The sequence below is a fragment of the Cydia pomonella genome, chromosome 17 (assembly GCF_033807575.1).
Source record: "Cydia pomonella isolate Wapato2018A chromosome 17, ilCydPomo1, whole genome shotgun sequence".
Taxonomy (NCBI): domain Eukaryota; kingdom Metazoa; phylum Arthropoda; class Insecta; order Lepidoptera; family Tortricidae; genus Cydia; species Cydia pomonella.
Window position 1 is genome coordinate 9,525,383 of NC_084719.1, and position 16,510 is coordinate 9,541,892.

General features: G+C 35.2%; 1 protein-coding gene across 1 annotated transcript in view; it reads right to left on the bottom strand.

Moving 5' to 3' along the window:
* The window catches only part of LOC133526814 (uncharacterized), a 110,344-nt gene extending 93,953 nt beyond the window's left edge, over positions 1-16,391 (bottom strand). Inside the window, exons 1-3 of the mRNA XM_061863607.1 lie at positions 16,099-16,391; positions 9,659-9,783; positions 7,067-7,163 (exon numbers count right to left, since the gene is read on the bottom strand). Coding sequence (XP_061719591.1) covers positions 7,067-7,163; positions 9,659-9,783; positions 16,099-16,211 — 335 coding nt within the window. The 5' untranslated portion in view covers positions 16,212-16,391. The remainder of the gene's footprint in view (positions 1-7,066; positions 7,164-9,658; positions 9,784-16,098) is intronic.
* Between the last annotated feature and the right edge of the window lie 119 nt (positions 16,392-16,510).

The following is a 16,510-nucleotide window of genomic DNA, read 5'->3' on the forward strand; positions in this document are numbered from 1 at the left end:
TTACTGTGGGACTTAGTCAATTTGTGTAATAATGTCCTATAATATTTATTTATTATTTATTTATTTATTTAAATGTAGGTCCAAATGTGCTTAACATAGGGAACAGAAGGGACTTTTATTGTTTCTTCGACCTATCCTTGATAACCTTAACCTTTATAACACCTTTTATGGCGGCTTATGATTCAAACTGTATCAAAGGAAAGGAGCAAACTCGTATTATAAGTAGGTACAGTCGGCATCAAAATACTAAAATTGTTTTGAGATATTAAGTGATCATCACTTTGGCTATTGACTGTACGTACAATATTTTGAGACCATGCAGGTCAGGTTTATACAGATCCCGAAGGAAAATGTGTTGTACAAGATAAGTTCAGATTCTTCAGGACTGAAGCCATTCGCTTCCAACGTGACACGGATTGGTTGGTCAACTCTTCCTTGCACACCACTCTGTCACGTTTCACTTGGATGGGCAATTGCGACAAATTTTGTGGTGTTTTTTTTAAATGTAAACTGGTATTAGTTTAAATCGCGAGAAACATTGGTTACCGATTTTTAGAAATGGGGAGTTGATTTTGAACGAGCGCTTAAAAAAATTATGATGTGGCAACCTTAACATGATGAAAGCGTTAAGAAACCATTTTCTTGTAGTTTAATATTTGTTTGATGATGGTCAATGTTTCCCCGTGATTCATAGTAACCCCAGTACACCGGTAAAGGATGACTTACGTTAGAATAGAGGCGTCCGACACTTCAGTTTCTATGACTGGTGATCGGTGATGACGTGATGCTTTCTATAGAAAACTTAAGTGTCGGACGCCTCGGCCTGGACCCGGACGAATCTAACGTGAGTCATCCTTAATTCTTGAGTTACACATGCTACATTCTAAATACTTAAAATATTCATAATCATACAGGGAGTTCACGAATTATGGTGTGCCATCGCTCGCTCTACATTTTAACTTCTCTTGGGGTAGGTATTTGGTAGTTCGAGTACCGAGTAGCAAGGCTAGGATAAAATAAAAACCGGCCAAGAGCATGTCGGGCCATGCTCAGTGTAGGGTTCCGTAGTTACTCTTCCGTCCCAATAAGCTAAACTGGAGCTTAAAGTATAGTAAATTGTTAACCAAGGGATGAAACGGTACCTTTCACGCGAGTTAAACAAATAGGCAAATTTGCATAATCAGTACCGAATTAAAGTCTTTTTACTATGAAGGGGAAACTTTTTGCGATAACTCAAAAACAGCTTAACTGATCATGTCCGCTATAGTTTTCATTTAAAGTCTTTCTTAAGCTCTACTTCCACGATTTTTTTCATATTTTTTGGACCTATGGTTCAAAAGTTAGAGGGGGGGGACACATTTTTTTTTCTTTCGGAGCGATTATCTCCGAATATATTCACTTTATCAAAAAATGTTTGTTGAAGACCCCTATTAGTTTTGAAAGCCCTTTTCAACGATACCCCACACTGTAGGGTTGAAGCAGAAAAAAAGATTCACCCCCACTTTACGTGTAGGGGAGGTACCCTCAAAAAAAATTAATTTTTAGATTTTATTGTACGACTTTGTCGGCTTTATTGATTTATATATCCATGCCGAATTTCAGCTTTCTAGCACTAACGACCACGGAGCAAAGCCTCGGACAGACAGACACACAGACAGACAGACAGACAGACAGACGGACATGGCGAAACTATAAGGGTTCCTAGTTGACTACGGAACCCTAAAAACATGCAAACATTATAGATAAAGATACAAAATATTATACATTTGTATAAAAAAGTGGGTAAGTAAAATGGAACAGGCTTAAACATGAAAAAGGTACAAAATAATAAAATTTTACGAATCTGGTACATATACATATACGAGTATGTCCCGTTTTTATTATTTGAATCTTAAGTACTGAAAAAACGTGTATTCCATCTGTAAGTGTGCAGCGTAAAAATAGCTTTAGATTCCCTTAACTTTGCGATGTCTACAGAAAAGACGCGAACTAGTGAAGCATACTATAAAATGTGTATGACCCAAAAGTTACAAGAAAAAAAATTAATACAAAAATATACTTATTCGCATATTAACATAAAGTTGCTATTGAAAATCTGCTACACACAATCTACCAAATACCATGTTACCAAATACGCAAGCAACAAACAGATACTGACATTCAAAGTGGTCAAATATATCGTAACCCACCTCTGATACCATAGAAATAAGGATGGCAAATATATCAATATGTACTGTATTGTATAATAATGTTACAGCCCATGTGTTTACGACAAATATGAATACCAATAGGCACTAGTAGTGCCTATGGCATAAAAACAAGAATTATGCCTAAAAAAACTTCAGTTTCTCAAGTACTTAAGCAATTTCCGGACTTCGTTTTAAGTAACGTTTTACTAAGGCTTTGATCAAATAATAAAAATATCGTTATTTACTTAACATACCTTCTTTGATGCTATTTAAAATAACGACATTAGTAAATTTAATTTGATGAACGTTATCGCTAATCTTAAATTAAAGTTAAGATCACAATCTACTAATTAACTCACCGAAATATTCTTCTAAACCGACTAATGACTTGGTATTTGAAGTACACTTGTTTCACTTAACTCGAGTCCATCCACACTCGGTAGGGTAACGACCATTATTTATCCTTAGTTTATGCTATCGGCACATTGTATTTTGTAAGGTTATGTAATTACATTGGATAGAAAACTACGTGGTTTCACTGGAAGAACTTATTGAGCTGATCCTAATGAAAATAAATACAAATAATTATTTCAAAGGGCCTCTTTTAGATTTAAGCTACTTATTAATTTAATTTAGTATTTGTACAGTTACTGTAATACCTCTGTATATATCTATTATGTAAATAAAAGAAATGTAAACTATTTCAAATGATAGTAATATCAATAACAATACATCAACACCAACTTGACGCATATGAAGAAAATTACTCAAGATATGTGGAAAAAAAGCAAAGACCTATGCCCAGCAATAACATAATCTAGGCTCGAAAAATAATTGCAATTAATAACGTCTATGACTTCGCCTAAACTAACCGAAAAGCCCTTATCCGAGAGTTTCACGTGCAGCCGTTCGTCTCCAATTTTTCGACACTTTTCATTAACTTAAAGTGTGCGTGTTAAATATATAATATAAGTGCTGAAACTTAACAATATAAATCATAAGTTACGTATCAATATAAACTGTTATGTTTTAGCCTGTGTGATGCCACTGATGCCTTACAATTCGCATTACATGTTTATTGGATTAGTACATATTAACACTCTTTCAACTATGTATTTCCATTTTTGATTGGTGTACCTATTACTCTGCACAAAACTTCACAAGCTATATGCTATACATAGACATATTAGTCAATATATATCTTTAACATCAGCATTTTTAAATTGTATCGTAAATTCTAAATGAGTAAGTCCGTTTTTCAATAATTATGTTTTTAGGGTAAAATAACCATTAATTATGCACTCGGGTTTATTATGGTTGATTGAGTCTATAATTCAAAGAGTGGTTTTTTCCATTACCTACATAGATTTATCTGATATTGATTGCAACTTTGCTTGGCAACTGAAACTCGATAATACATAGGTATTTCCTCATAGCAGTCGTGGTTTGCCTCACTATATAATCTTTTATTTCCAAGAATATCCATTTAGTTTGGTACGTGTTATGTCAGAGTAGGTAACATAGATAAATAGTGTTGGTTAAGACTCGAGTTCTTTGAGTCTTCTGGATTAAGACTGGACTTAGTTTTTCAGACCCTAATAATTAAGATAAAACTTTAAACTTAAGTTCTTTTCAATTTGTCAGAGACTCGAATTTCTTGTAGATTATTTTAATAAGTCCTTTTCAGAGAACTCTCAATTCATCAGTTAGGTTAGGTAATTTTTTTACTGTTAATTTAGATAAAAGCTACAAAGACTCTTTTTGCGTTGAGCTTAAAAAAGACTCGACAAATGACTTGACTCAGGACTTAAAAGACTCTGAAGTGTTTTAAACGCAGAATAACGTAAAATCGAGTCGAGTTCTTTAAATATAGACTTAAAATCCATATCAACACTAGATTAAATATGCACCTCACATGTACAGTAAGCTGCAGAGTTAAGTGACCCTGCAAACAAATTTATATGCAGGGGGGGTCACTTAACTCTGCAGCTTACTATACGTACTTACTGGATATGTGACGACTATTATATGTTATTATTATAATTATAATATTTAAAATTTTCAGTTAATTTAACTGACGTATTACCTACGGTTACTGAACAAAAAACAACTGACATTCGCTTGTTGGACTGATGTTACTCGTATCTACCTAATGTAAAATTTACATGTCAATTCATTAAATTAAATTAATACAGTAAGTATTGAAACTAAAAAATATGTAGCTACATTTTGCCTAGTCAAGTTATATAATTTACAATTTTATTTTAAATGTCATTATAAATATAAGATTAAATATACTACACCTACGTTTACATACCTACGAGTACACACATTATTCAATTAGTACTCGTAATTAATTATCGGAAATTTTATCATATTTTTTACGAATGTAGGCAAAAGGCTCCTTGCGCACGCAGGTGTAACATATTATATTACTTGTATCTATCACGCCGGTTTTACCAAAACATCCTTGACACTAATCTTTCACTCTCGGCTTTAATAGGTATTGTAATAGGCAATCAATGTACATTTCTCATATAAACACTCATTAAATTATACAAATGAAAAAAAAACAACAAAAATAACAACTGAAAATCGGTAAGCACAGCTCAATGTACTTAGGTACATTGTACAAATATAACCAGTAATCACTGAAACGACAATAATATTACGTATTTGGTGGGGATTAAAGACGTTTTTGTTAAACTTGACACTTGTAATACGTTACACTCTACAAAATTCCGCGTTCACAACAAGATTCACATACACACTGTCCCTAACAAACCATCGCGCTGTCATCTGGGCTAGGCGCAGAAATCTAAAGGAAATTGTACTTTAATTTGAAGGGTTAGGGTTACTTTTTACGTGATGGTTGAGTCAGCCTAGGGAACCATGCGCGGTGGTGCATTGCGCATGATATTGATTGCAATCATATGAATGACAGAAAAAGTGGCGGCAATTTCGTTTTGGCTTACTTAGGTATGACAAGCTATTGAAATAACATATTGTAAAGTAAAAACACACACTAGTGTCGCGGTTTTTCAGAAGATTTGACAATTACTTCAGGTTAACATAACCGTTGTCTATCCAATAACTAGAAGGAAAGTGTAAGGCTTTATAATAGAAGCCTTAAAACACAAGATAAATATACACTCGTTACGAGCCCTAGTAACTTCTAATCTGTCACATAACACCTCATACTTATTCACTGTTAGCTGACTCAATCTGTATTTTATCTCACTTGTTACGTTTCAGGTTACATTTTGATCAAATAACGTTTTGTAATATAGTGTTATCATTTTATGTATAAATAAGCTCGATCCAATGTGTAAAATGTAATTGATCGTTAAGTGTGATTATGCCATGTGCGCAAAAGGACCGTATTGGGCACATTTACCTACCCATAACTAAAAGTTGTGAAATTTTTGAGATTTAAGACATTATTTCACCGCTATAAAAATTGTAAAAGGAGAAGATTATCAAATCGACTGTTTGTTACACGATTAAATAGATTGCTACTCCGCCGATCATAATTTGGTTTGGATAATTCTTTTTACAAATATATTACATTACTTATATCGTTAACAATCGCTAAATGCTTGTGCCCAATAGTGTGAGAGGTAAATGCATCTGTACAGGGGCTCAATGTGATTCGAGACAATGAGAGAATCCCACGTGGTTTTGGCTATCATACATCTCGTAACTACGATATCGCTATTCAAACAATATGTCCAATTTTGTAGTTTTGTTTATTATGGTCTGTTAATAGTAGCCACAGCAGTCGTCTGTCACCTTCTCGAGTCAAAATGGGTCGAAAGATAATGATGATGAAAATCACTTTTACGAATAAGTCTGCGCTTTTCCAGTTCGACTCTAACCACTATCTAACAAATACGTTCACATGCTTAACTTGATTTAAATTTTATTCCCATTGGCATGTGCTAGTGTTGCACCTGTCCTAGCAAAATTATCCACGTCTAGAGCCAGAACAAACCTTCAATTTAAACACACAATTATAAGCTTTATTACTAGAAACATAAAATCTAGAATCGATAAGGCATTTTATTGTTCTGGGTTCACTTGGATTCTTAGAGCCTTTTCACATTCTCCGATACGATATCGGAACCATGATTAGTTATTGCTGATATGTGTGGGACCGATATTGGCGCATAGAAAGAAAGAAATAAATAAATGTAAGCTATGGTGTTGTGGCCAGACCATAGATTTGATCTTTGATGATTAATTTTAAGATCGGGCCTCGACATCGGTAATACATTAGCATTTACCATACATTAGGTTTGAGTTTTGATACACTTTTGACTTTATGAGATACAAAAAAAATGTTGGATGATAGGACTGTTGCGTGACAGTACTGACAGTATCGAGAAATAAAGCGGTACCTTGCATTTTGTTCTCGATATTCAGGATACATCGTGTCATGATAAATTTGTAAATTGACCAAATGAGTAGAAATATTCATCTCTTACGTCAAATGGAAGTCTTAACTACGATACCAGACAATAACATGAAATGGCTTTTACGTATAAAACTGACAAGTACGATATGAACAGCGAGAGCCCGTATCGTACCTATCGGAGGTCTGGGGGCCTACCGCGAAAACCGAAATTCGCAAATTGCGGGGATCTTTCTCTTTTACTCTCACCAAGACGTAATTAGAGTGACAGAGAAAAATTACCGCAATTGACGAATTTCGATTTTCCCGGTAGCCGCCCAGGTGTGACCTCCGATACGATGTGAATACTGACCAGTATTTGATGTGCCATATTGATCCTCCAGGAGCTCCAGGCAAAATTTAGGGGAATAATAACATCGTGTTAGACAATGTACACGGGCTTTTAGATACAAAATTGACTTACGTTATGAACAGCGCGGGTCTGCTTGGTCGGGTGCCAAACGCCTGCAGCGAGCGGCGGGTCGACACGGCCGGGAACGTCAGGAAATCCAGTTCGGGGTCTGGAGGAAAAGTTTATGTACCAACCTGATTAACCCTTAGATACATGCAATATTATAAATTCTTAATTTAAATTTCCGTAGGTTCCGATACGGACTTTTAGAAAAATCCTAACGCTATTTTAGATAACAATATGGGTGCCAAAAATTTTACTAAAAGCCTTGAGGATTTTTTCTAGGGACTTCAGCGATTCGAGCCTGATTTCTTGACTTTCACTCGATAGAAAAAAATCACGAACATAGGTCTAAAACGCACTTTAAAAAATTGAAACAATTTATGCACAAATGCTAATAATATGAAAATTGCTTCAAGAAATGCGCAATTTTATTTTTGAGAGGAGAGCGATTGCTTTTTTCTTTTTTTTACTTACCTACAACAAAATAAAATTCAAAAACATGATATCCGCGGTGTCGAGCACGCACATCCATCTCACTCACGCCTACGCTCAGAGAAAATGAGAGAAGAATACGAACCTACTGAGCCTTAAAGTGAATTTGGTTGTGACTTTGGCTGTTTTAGTATGAGTATTGATACTTCATGCAACTAATGGCTCCTCTACGTACAGAGTGTAGTCTACACAATGGGCCATCATACTGGCCCACTAAGATGGGCCAGCAAGTAGAGAGTGTACGTGTATAGTGCTATCGGATGGCTTATGGCGCGTCGGGGTGGCGATGGGATGGCCACGTGTCGGTTTGTCGTCCGCACATCAAAGGTAGTCGGTCCGTGATGGCGCGTACGCATTTACACGTGGCCCATTCCATAAGGCTAGCGCTTGGCCATCGTGTAGAGCAGGGGTGGCCAACAGGTCGATCGCGACTGTTAGTCCAGTCGATCGTGGCAAGGCAAAAAATATAAATACGTAGGCCGGTTTCATCTAAGGTTTCAAGAAGTATGTAATTGGTAGATCGCACAGGGTTTCGTTAGTAAACAGGAGATCTTGGGTCTAATCAAGTTGGCCACTCCTGGTGTAGAGACTGTAGAGTAGCCATAACCATCGCATAGCCATCTCGCTAGTCCAGCGCTGGGCCATCGTGAAGAGGAGCCATAAGGTATTATAAACTTTGATTGGTTATCCGTCAGATAATACCTTATCGTTCGCCTATTGTAGGTTTCTACGTTAAATCTCTCGTGGAAAATCCCGCACAGACAAAGAAAGAATTCTTAACTTTTGGGTATACATTATTAATGTCTTAATGTGAACATTAAGACGCTGACGTAATATACCTTTGCAACAATAGAAGCCTGTAGGAAACTTGAAACTCATGAAATTAGAGTTTCGCATTACAATACTCAATTATTGTAACTCACGTGTCGATCGTGACCGGGCAAGAGCCGCCCATTGTGTAATAGTCGCATTTAATGCTAATTTGCCATACCTACTCCATTCCAGTGACTATTCACTGATAATAACAGAATATGTCGTGGAACGTGCATCACGTCTTTTCGTCACACATACATAATTACATATATATAGGCCAGGCAACGAATGTTCAAAAAAAGTCATAGAGGGAAAATGCTTGGAATGAAGTTTTTGACTTAGTAACTTTGTTTGGACTAGTTAGGTTAGGAGGTGATCATATAAAAAGTCCCCGGTGTAAAAATCAACTTTCATTTTGTATAAGTGGCCATTTCGCTAAGACGCATAGTTTCCTAGATATAATCGAAAAACCGAAAAGGTCCCGACCTTCAAACCCCCTCCCCCAGGCTCAAGGGCCGGGGACTTTTGATATGTTCACCTCCCAACTCCTCCAAACAAAGTTACGAAGTCAAAAATTGTGTTCCAAGCATTTCCCTCTATACTTAACTTTTTTAGACCATTCGTTGCCTAGCCTATTTGTGCACTTATTTAAATTAAATAACTACCCCCCATTATTACCCACTTATTAATAAAACTTTAAAAGGCTTAATAAGTTATTTCTTACAATTATACAGGGTGATTCATGAGACGTGAGCTGGACTAAGCCTACACAATCAGTAAATGTTAATGAATCGTTCACCATCATATTTAAGTAAAACAATCACGCTTTTTATCTGTTATTTAACTTTTTCTTAAGGACAAATTTGATTATCTACAATCATGGACACCCTACAACACTTAATTAACAAAGATAAAACCTCTTTAACCGTTATGACAGCACTTTGATTATGAAGAAAATAAAATGTCACACTTGAGTGAGATACGATTTTATAAAAGTAACCAGACTCCGATGACATTCAATTTGTCACTTATTATGGATAAAACAAAGAGGGTGACCATAAATATCGTAAATAAAATAAAACTCTTTTTTTTGAACAGTAAAAATTAAATTAACGTTAATCTCACAAATACTGGTACGAAACAGTTGCTGATAATTTACCGAATATGCAGGCTTGATCCTGCTCACGTCTCCTGAATCATCCTGTATACATAAGTCAATATGACAGATGAAGACAAACAATGATTATTTCAATTTATTTAGTACCCGTAACTACATCATCTATCTATCGTACCTACCATCGTCTACAATGGAGCAGAGACCGGCGTCCGACACGGAGCGCCCGCGGGTCCGCAGCGCAGGCCTGTCCCTTCGAAAGTAGGCCCAGTGGCGTGTCACCGACGCGCGGAGCAGTCGGTTGAATCTATATAACAATAACTTAGTTGTGATGGCGCTGGCATTTAGGAAAATTAAAGTTGTTGAGCAATTTCTGCATGTGTAGAAGTTGGTAAAAAACTTGCTAGTCAAGCTCGAGGCAAAAAAAATTATCTGTTCTCCGTGCGGACAGCGTCAACGTTCAGCACGCTGCGCTTATCGAAGTTGCCGCTTTCCAGATCCGTTGAACAGAAAAATAGTATACACACCTGCCATGTTTCATTCAGTTCATTGTTTTCTGACATGTTTCTTACTTTACTGCCCTTGGTATGTAATATACTATAAGTATGTCCGACAGTAACTCTCGCTCGGTAGCAGTTTTTTTAACTTCATGCCTTAAAACCCTAGCAAAGCTCAAGTTTCAACTTTTGGCTTGGTTGGGTATCGATATTAGCACTAAGTGTTAGACAACATCTTTGCCCCCTTATAAAACAAAAATAGGTACTTAGTTATTTATCAATATACCTTACCGAACAAGTCTGGTGAAAGTGTTATTTTCACGATTTTTACACATAGTTTAACTTTGTTCTTCTGTTTCAATTGAAACGTTTCTGTTCATACTGTAAGAGGCCGTTATCGATTTTAGCCGCAAAAATGTCAAATTTATAGATTTAGTCGATGAAATTGTACACCTTTTGTTAACTATTACAAGTACTGGTATCTATTAGCACGTCTTGTTATCTTTCATTTTAATAAAGAATTTTTTTGAAAACAGACTCACTTAATTAGTATTCTTTTTTCTGATGGACGTTTAGGTAAACGCGCGTAAAGCACTGATTTTGTCGATCTTATTTGTGAATTTCAAAAAGTTTGGACTGCTAAAAATGGTAATTTTGTATTACACATATCCTGTAAGTACTTCAACTTTAATAAATTTACATTTTTGTTATTATAAATTTGAAGTAGTGTAAATGAAAGTTGTTATTATAAATTTGAACAAGTGAAACGAAATCAATATTTTCCAGAAATACTTCAAAACAAGTGGCAATTTTTCTGAATATCGAATTAATTTCAACGTAATTTTGATACCTGAACAACCTACAACATTTGCTGAAACTGTTCTTATACATCATTTTTAATTTACCACCATAATTTTTTGATGAATATTTAAAAACTGTCCCTTCTCGTCACATATTACCGGGGACGCACGCCTGCGGCCTCATTATTAAAACGCAAGTTTAGAAGACGTGCTAATAGAAAGAAACCAATACTTGTTATTTAGATATTATGTAACAAAAGGTGTACAATTTCAACGACTAAATTTATCAATTTTACATTTTTGCTCTTAAATCGTTACCGGGCTCGTAAAGTCCCGTGCCAGTATTATATACGGGTCATTAACTTATTGGGCTAACATTTTTGTCACCTGTATTACTTTTGGCAAATTATCAAGTGAGTTTCTTTTTTTTACTAAATGTTGCTAGGTATATTAAGAAACGATTTAAATTTCAAAATTAATGAGAACCAGCATAGAAGTTTTAGGCACCTGGGTACCAAAAATGTATCAAGACTCATTGATTAAAAAGATTAGTCCCGAGTAGGGTTTACAATATGAACAATATCCATCCGATTTTATTCCAAATTCAAATTCCAAATTATTTATTTGTTAAACATAGGTATGTACAACAGTAGGTCTTAAATGTATAATAAAGTATCACTATGCTTCGCCACATGGCATACAAACCATACAAATAGCTACAGAGGACATGTAGCATGCATTTACAAACTAAATCTATGGTGAATAATGAAGTATACACTACATATTAAAAGGGTAATAAAATTTCCTGAGTCTGACAAAAAATCTTGTATTGAGTAGTACGCTTTAGTTATTAAGAAATCATACAACATTTTTTTAAATTTCTTTAAATCATTAATTTTTAAAATCTCTTTTGGCAGTTTATTGTAAATTCTTGGTGCCATTCCAAAAAAGCTTTTTGCTAGTAATGCTGTTTTACATGACCTAGAGTTTATTTTATATTGTTGGCGATAACTATTGAAATAGGAAAACTGGTTAGGGTTATACTTAATGTATAATGCGACTTCGTATATATAAAGACAGGGAAGGGTGAGAATATTTAACTTAATGAAGTAGGGTTTACATGATTCTGTGTTTTGTATACCACATACTGATCGTAAGCACTTTTTTTGAGCTCTAAATACTAATTCTATATCAGTACCATTACCCCAAAATATAACCCCGTACCTCAAAGTTGATGTAACGTGAGCGTTATAAGATGTGTGATTTACTACTTTTCGTAAATTATGCAAGGCAAATGAATATTTGTTTAACTTTTTACAAACGTTATCTATATGGTTGTTCCAACTTAAAGTACGATCTAAACTTAGCCCTAAAAAAGTTGTTGCATCCGTCTCCTCAATGTCTTGGTCTTTGTATGTAATTTTTAAATCAGAAATAAGTTCTTTTCTCTGTTTAAAGGTCATTATTTTGGTTTTATTTAAATTGATAGATAGATTATTTTTCTGTAGCCAATCAATTATTAGTTCTATTGTTTTGTTGACGTGTGGTTCAAATGATGATGGGTTTTCGCTAGTAAAAATCACTGTAATATCATCTGCAAATAGAACTATCTTATCTGTGATTGCTTCTGGCAGATCATTAATGTAGATTAAAAAGAGGAGCGGGCCCAAGACACTTCCTTGGGGGACGCCAGAATTTATTTATTTTAAGTCTGAAGAAAACGTGACTTCTTTCTTAGACTTAACACAAATTCGTGTTATCTGTGTGACTTGCTCTCGATTCATCAAGTAGGATTGTAGTAGATTGTAGGTATTTCCGCGGATACCATAATTATAAAGTTTTGATAATAAGATTTTATGATCTACAAAATCAAAAGCTTTTGTTAAATCCATATACAATGCTGTAACAGGCACTTTTTTATCTAACTGTGTCGTAATTGTATTGAGTAGATCATAAATGGCCATATTTATGGATTTATTTTTGCGGAAACCTTTTTGCTCGTCAGCAAAAAGGTTATGTGTTTCAAAAAAGCTACTTAAATTGAAATAGATTACTTTTTCTATTATCTTGGAGAAAATAGGAATCAATGCCACTGGTCTGTTTGCCAATGCCACTACCTCGTTTCACGCAAAATAGGCACAATGGTTGTCGATTTGCGGAAAAAGGCCCAGAAGCACTAACTAACTAACTAACTGGTCTGTAATTAGTTATATCTTGCTTGTCTCCTTTTTTATACATAGGTCGAACGATGGTCGTTTTTAATTTGTCCGGAAATATTCCATGTTCGATATACATGTTGATAATAAAACTAAGCGGTGCACGGTGTTGCAATAATTTCTGAAACTGTTTTAATTATTTTTGTGCTTATCCCATCGTTTCCTGTACTATTGGTGTTTTTCAGAGAGTTGATAATTATTCTTATGTCATCTGGATTTGTTGGCTTCATAAAAATTAATAGAAGTGTACGTCAATGTCGTGTTACTTATGGTAGCTGAATCAACACATATTGTATTGAGATGAACATAGTGGTTATTGAATGCCTGTGCTATATCTTTAGGGTCAGTTATAATTTTTCCATTCAAGTTGATTTCTGAAATGTTATCTTTTATGTGTTTCATTTTTGAACTATTTATAATATTCCAAGTGGCTTTAGACTTATTTGATGAATTTTTTATATAGAAATTATTTTGAGATTTTTTTGTGAGCAACATTATTTTTTTAAGTTTTTTAGAGTAGTGTTTAAATTCATTTTTATTGTCAGTGGTTTGGGTGGTGTCTACTTTTCCATAATAATTCTCTTTTCTTTTTACAGCATTTCCGTATGCCACGGGTGATCCATTTTGGATTAGTCGAGGAAGATATTTTGCATTTTAGAAAGGGAAAACATAAGTCGTAAAAGAGTGAAAATTATTCGTTAAAATAATTAAAGGCGTCATTTGGGTCATGAGACATGTAAACTTCATTAAAGTTAAGGACACTTAAGCATTCCGTAAACTTAACAATATTTTCTTTGCTCATATCATATCCCTTTTGGGACTAATCCAATGTGACAGCAGACACGTTGGTTTTACCGGACATTTTATTAGTTGGGCCGTGTGGTCTGAAAGGGCAAGTTCTATGACCTGTGCTTTCCCTCCACGAACGTTGTGTATGATATTGTCAATACACGTATTGCTTTTATTATTCGGATAATTTGAATAATGAAATTTGTATTCAAATTATCCGAATAATAAAAGAAAAATATATAATTTCGGATATTTATAAATGAAATAAAAACTAGTTCTAAAATAAGCGCGGAGTTGATAACGGCTGCGATATTAGAGTGCCGTATTGCGAAGTTAGGATCTTACTTTTAAAACAATGCGTAAATCAGCATAACTACGGGCAAAACCCACCTAGGACTGTAGAACTATTAAATAAATAATGATAAATAAATGGGGACATTCAGTTTCAGACACCTTATAGGATGCTTTGAGATCACATTATCAGGCGGAGACTCATGCAGAGTAAAAATAACACGAATGCAATTTTTAGCTTAGTTGTTGATGGTTATTAGTTGTAGACAAAGTCCCTATTTTATTTCATTCATAGTTATTATTGCTTTCATTGCAAGAACCGCAGTACAGTACTGTGGATTATATATATACCTACCTGTTGAAACAGGTGATGGAAAAGAAATGGGAATTGGGAATAGGCACAAGACATCATTTTTTTATTTGTTGATTTTGCCAAAGCATGATTATGTCAGAGAGTCACTTTATAATTTTGCAGTTCTTTAAAGAACTACCAAATTAAGCAGGATGAGTGTACAAAGCTCGTGGAAAACAGCCGAATTTGAACTAGTCACTTGTTTGAAACAAGAAGACTTACTCTTTCGCCAATGCTGGAACTTTGCACTCGAATACATCGTCCAAAAATTGTTTGTGGGGCTGTAGACTTGAACGGCAAACATAAAATCATTGGATAAGTTGATGACTTGGGGCTATAGGCTCAAAACAAAACCGACCTGGAGGCCAGGGACAGGATCGTAGAGTAGGATTGAGAGAAAATTGGTCTCAGAATCAACCACCAGAAAAGAGAAAAATCTCCGAATGAAAAGGTATCAGCACATCAGCCTGGAAAAAGTCGGAGCAACTACCTACAAAGGTATGAATGGTGTTAGGTATCTTGGTTGCACAGTGCCGGATGTTACCAACCGAAGGGAAGAGGAGATAGATGTCCGAATCCAAAATGGCCTAAGATGCTCTGCAGCGCTCCACCGAGTTCTAATAGTGTCCAAGCTGATCAGTAGACTGGCCAGGATTAGAGTATATAAGACAGTAATTAGATTTTGATGTATGGGTAAGTTTCACACCTGGACTCTGACTCGAAAAAAAGAGAACAAGCTCTTAGTGATGAAGACGAAATTCTAGCGGAAGATTCTGAGACCTATCAGAGATTAATATAGAAGTTGGAGGCGTAGGAAAAATAGGGAACTAGAGAGCTAGTTGCGGCATCCGATATAATTGCCGAAATTATAGCGGCACGACTTTGCTAGCTCGGTCACTTGGACAAAACGGGAGAGAAGAGAGGTGAGGCACTAGATGTACTTCCAAATATGAAACAGTTAATCCATATATAAAGCCTCTTTATTAATTACGCTTTTAAGATAGCTATTATAGTAATCATTTAAAATTGGTTGGGTTTGCGTCTTCGTATTAAAACATAATTAAAAACGTTATTTCTGTGTTATCTAAATTATCCGTTTATTCGGATATTTTGAGTACCTAGTACTATTCGAATATTTTCGGATATTATTATTGGCGGATATTCGGATTGCAAACCCTAGCCGTAGGTGCGCTAGGGTAACTTCTAAAGCGGGATGATTTTGAAAAGGGCTAATTCACAGGAACACCTTATACTTTAGCAACATTTTTAACCTAAAGCAACGTTTATCAAGGCATCTTACTAAGTATTGCTGCATTAGAAAGTGTTACTAGTTTTGTAATTGAAAATGTAATAATATTTTTTGTTTTGGAAAAAAAAATTGTTACTTATCGTTTTCCTCTAAAAGTTCTAGAAGTGATAACATACAAAGTTTACCAGCCAGAGCGGTCTAAAGTAACCAAACAAATCTAAAAGAAACCATAACTTGTTTATTTGTTTTGCTACACTATAAATAACAACGACCTTTAAAACGACGAATTCAAATGTCTAACGAAACCAAGCATAGACTACGTACTTGTGCACATAGTTACACTAAGTTTATGTATACATCTAACAGAGCTTTCATTGTATTTAAATCACGTGTCGCAATCATATACAACAACAAAAACAGATACTTACTTTCGCAAAGGAGTATCCGAATTCCTTGAAGAACTAGACGACCCTGACGAATCACTGGTGTTAGAATCCACATGTCTATACACTTGAAAACTAGCAGTTCTTTGTAAAGTCATATTTTCAATGTTTCCCACTGAACTTCACGTACGTAAAATGTTCATAGACTGAATGAACGCGAAAGTAGTGTCATACAGTTCTAAATTTACCGCGAGCGCCGCGGTTTCGGCTGCTTGAGTCATTACTGATTAAGCTTGTACCGCCGCCGTTCACCGCTTTGATTGCCTATTTGTAGACTCTGAAAACGGTAACATTGCACCAACTTGGCAGTAAGAATGCATACATATTGCATATCCCTATAGGCCGACACACGAACTGCAACCGGACTGCAATTTGTATGGGAACTGCACGTCGACTG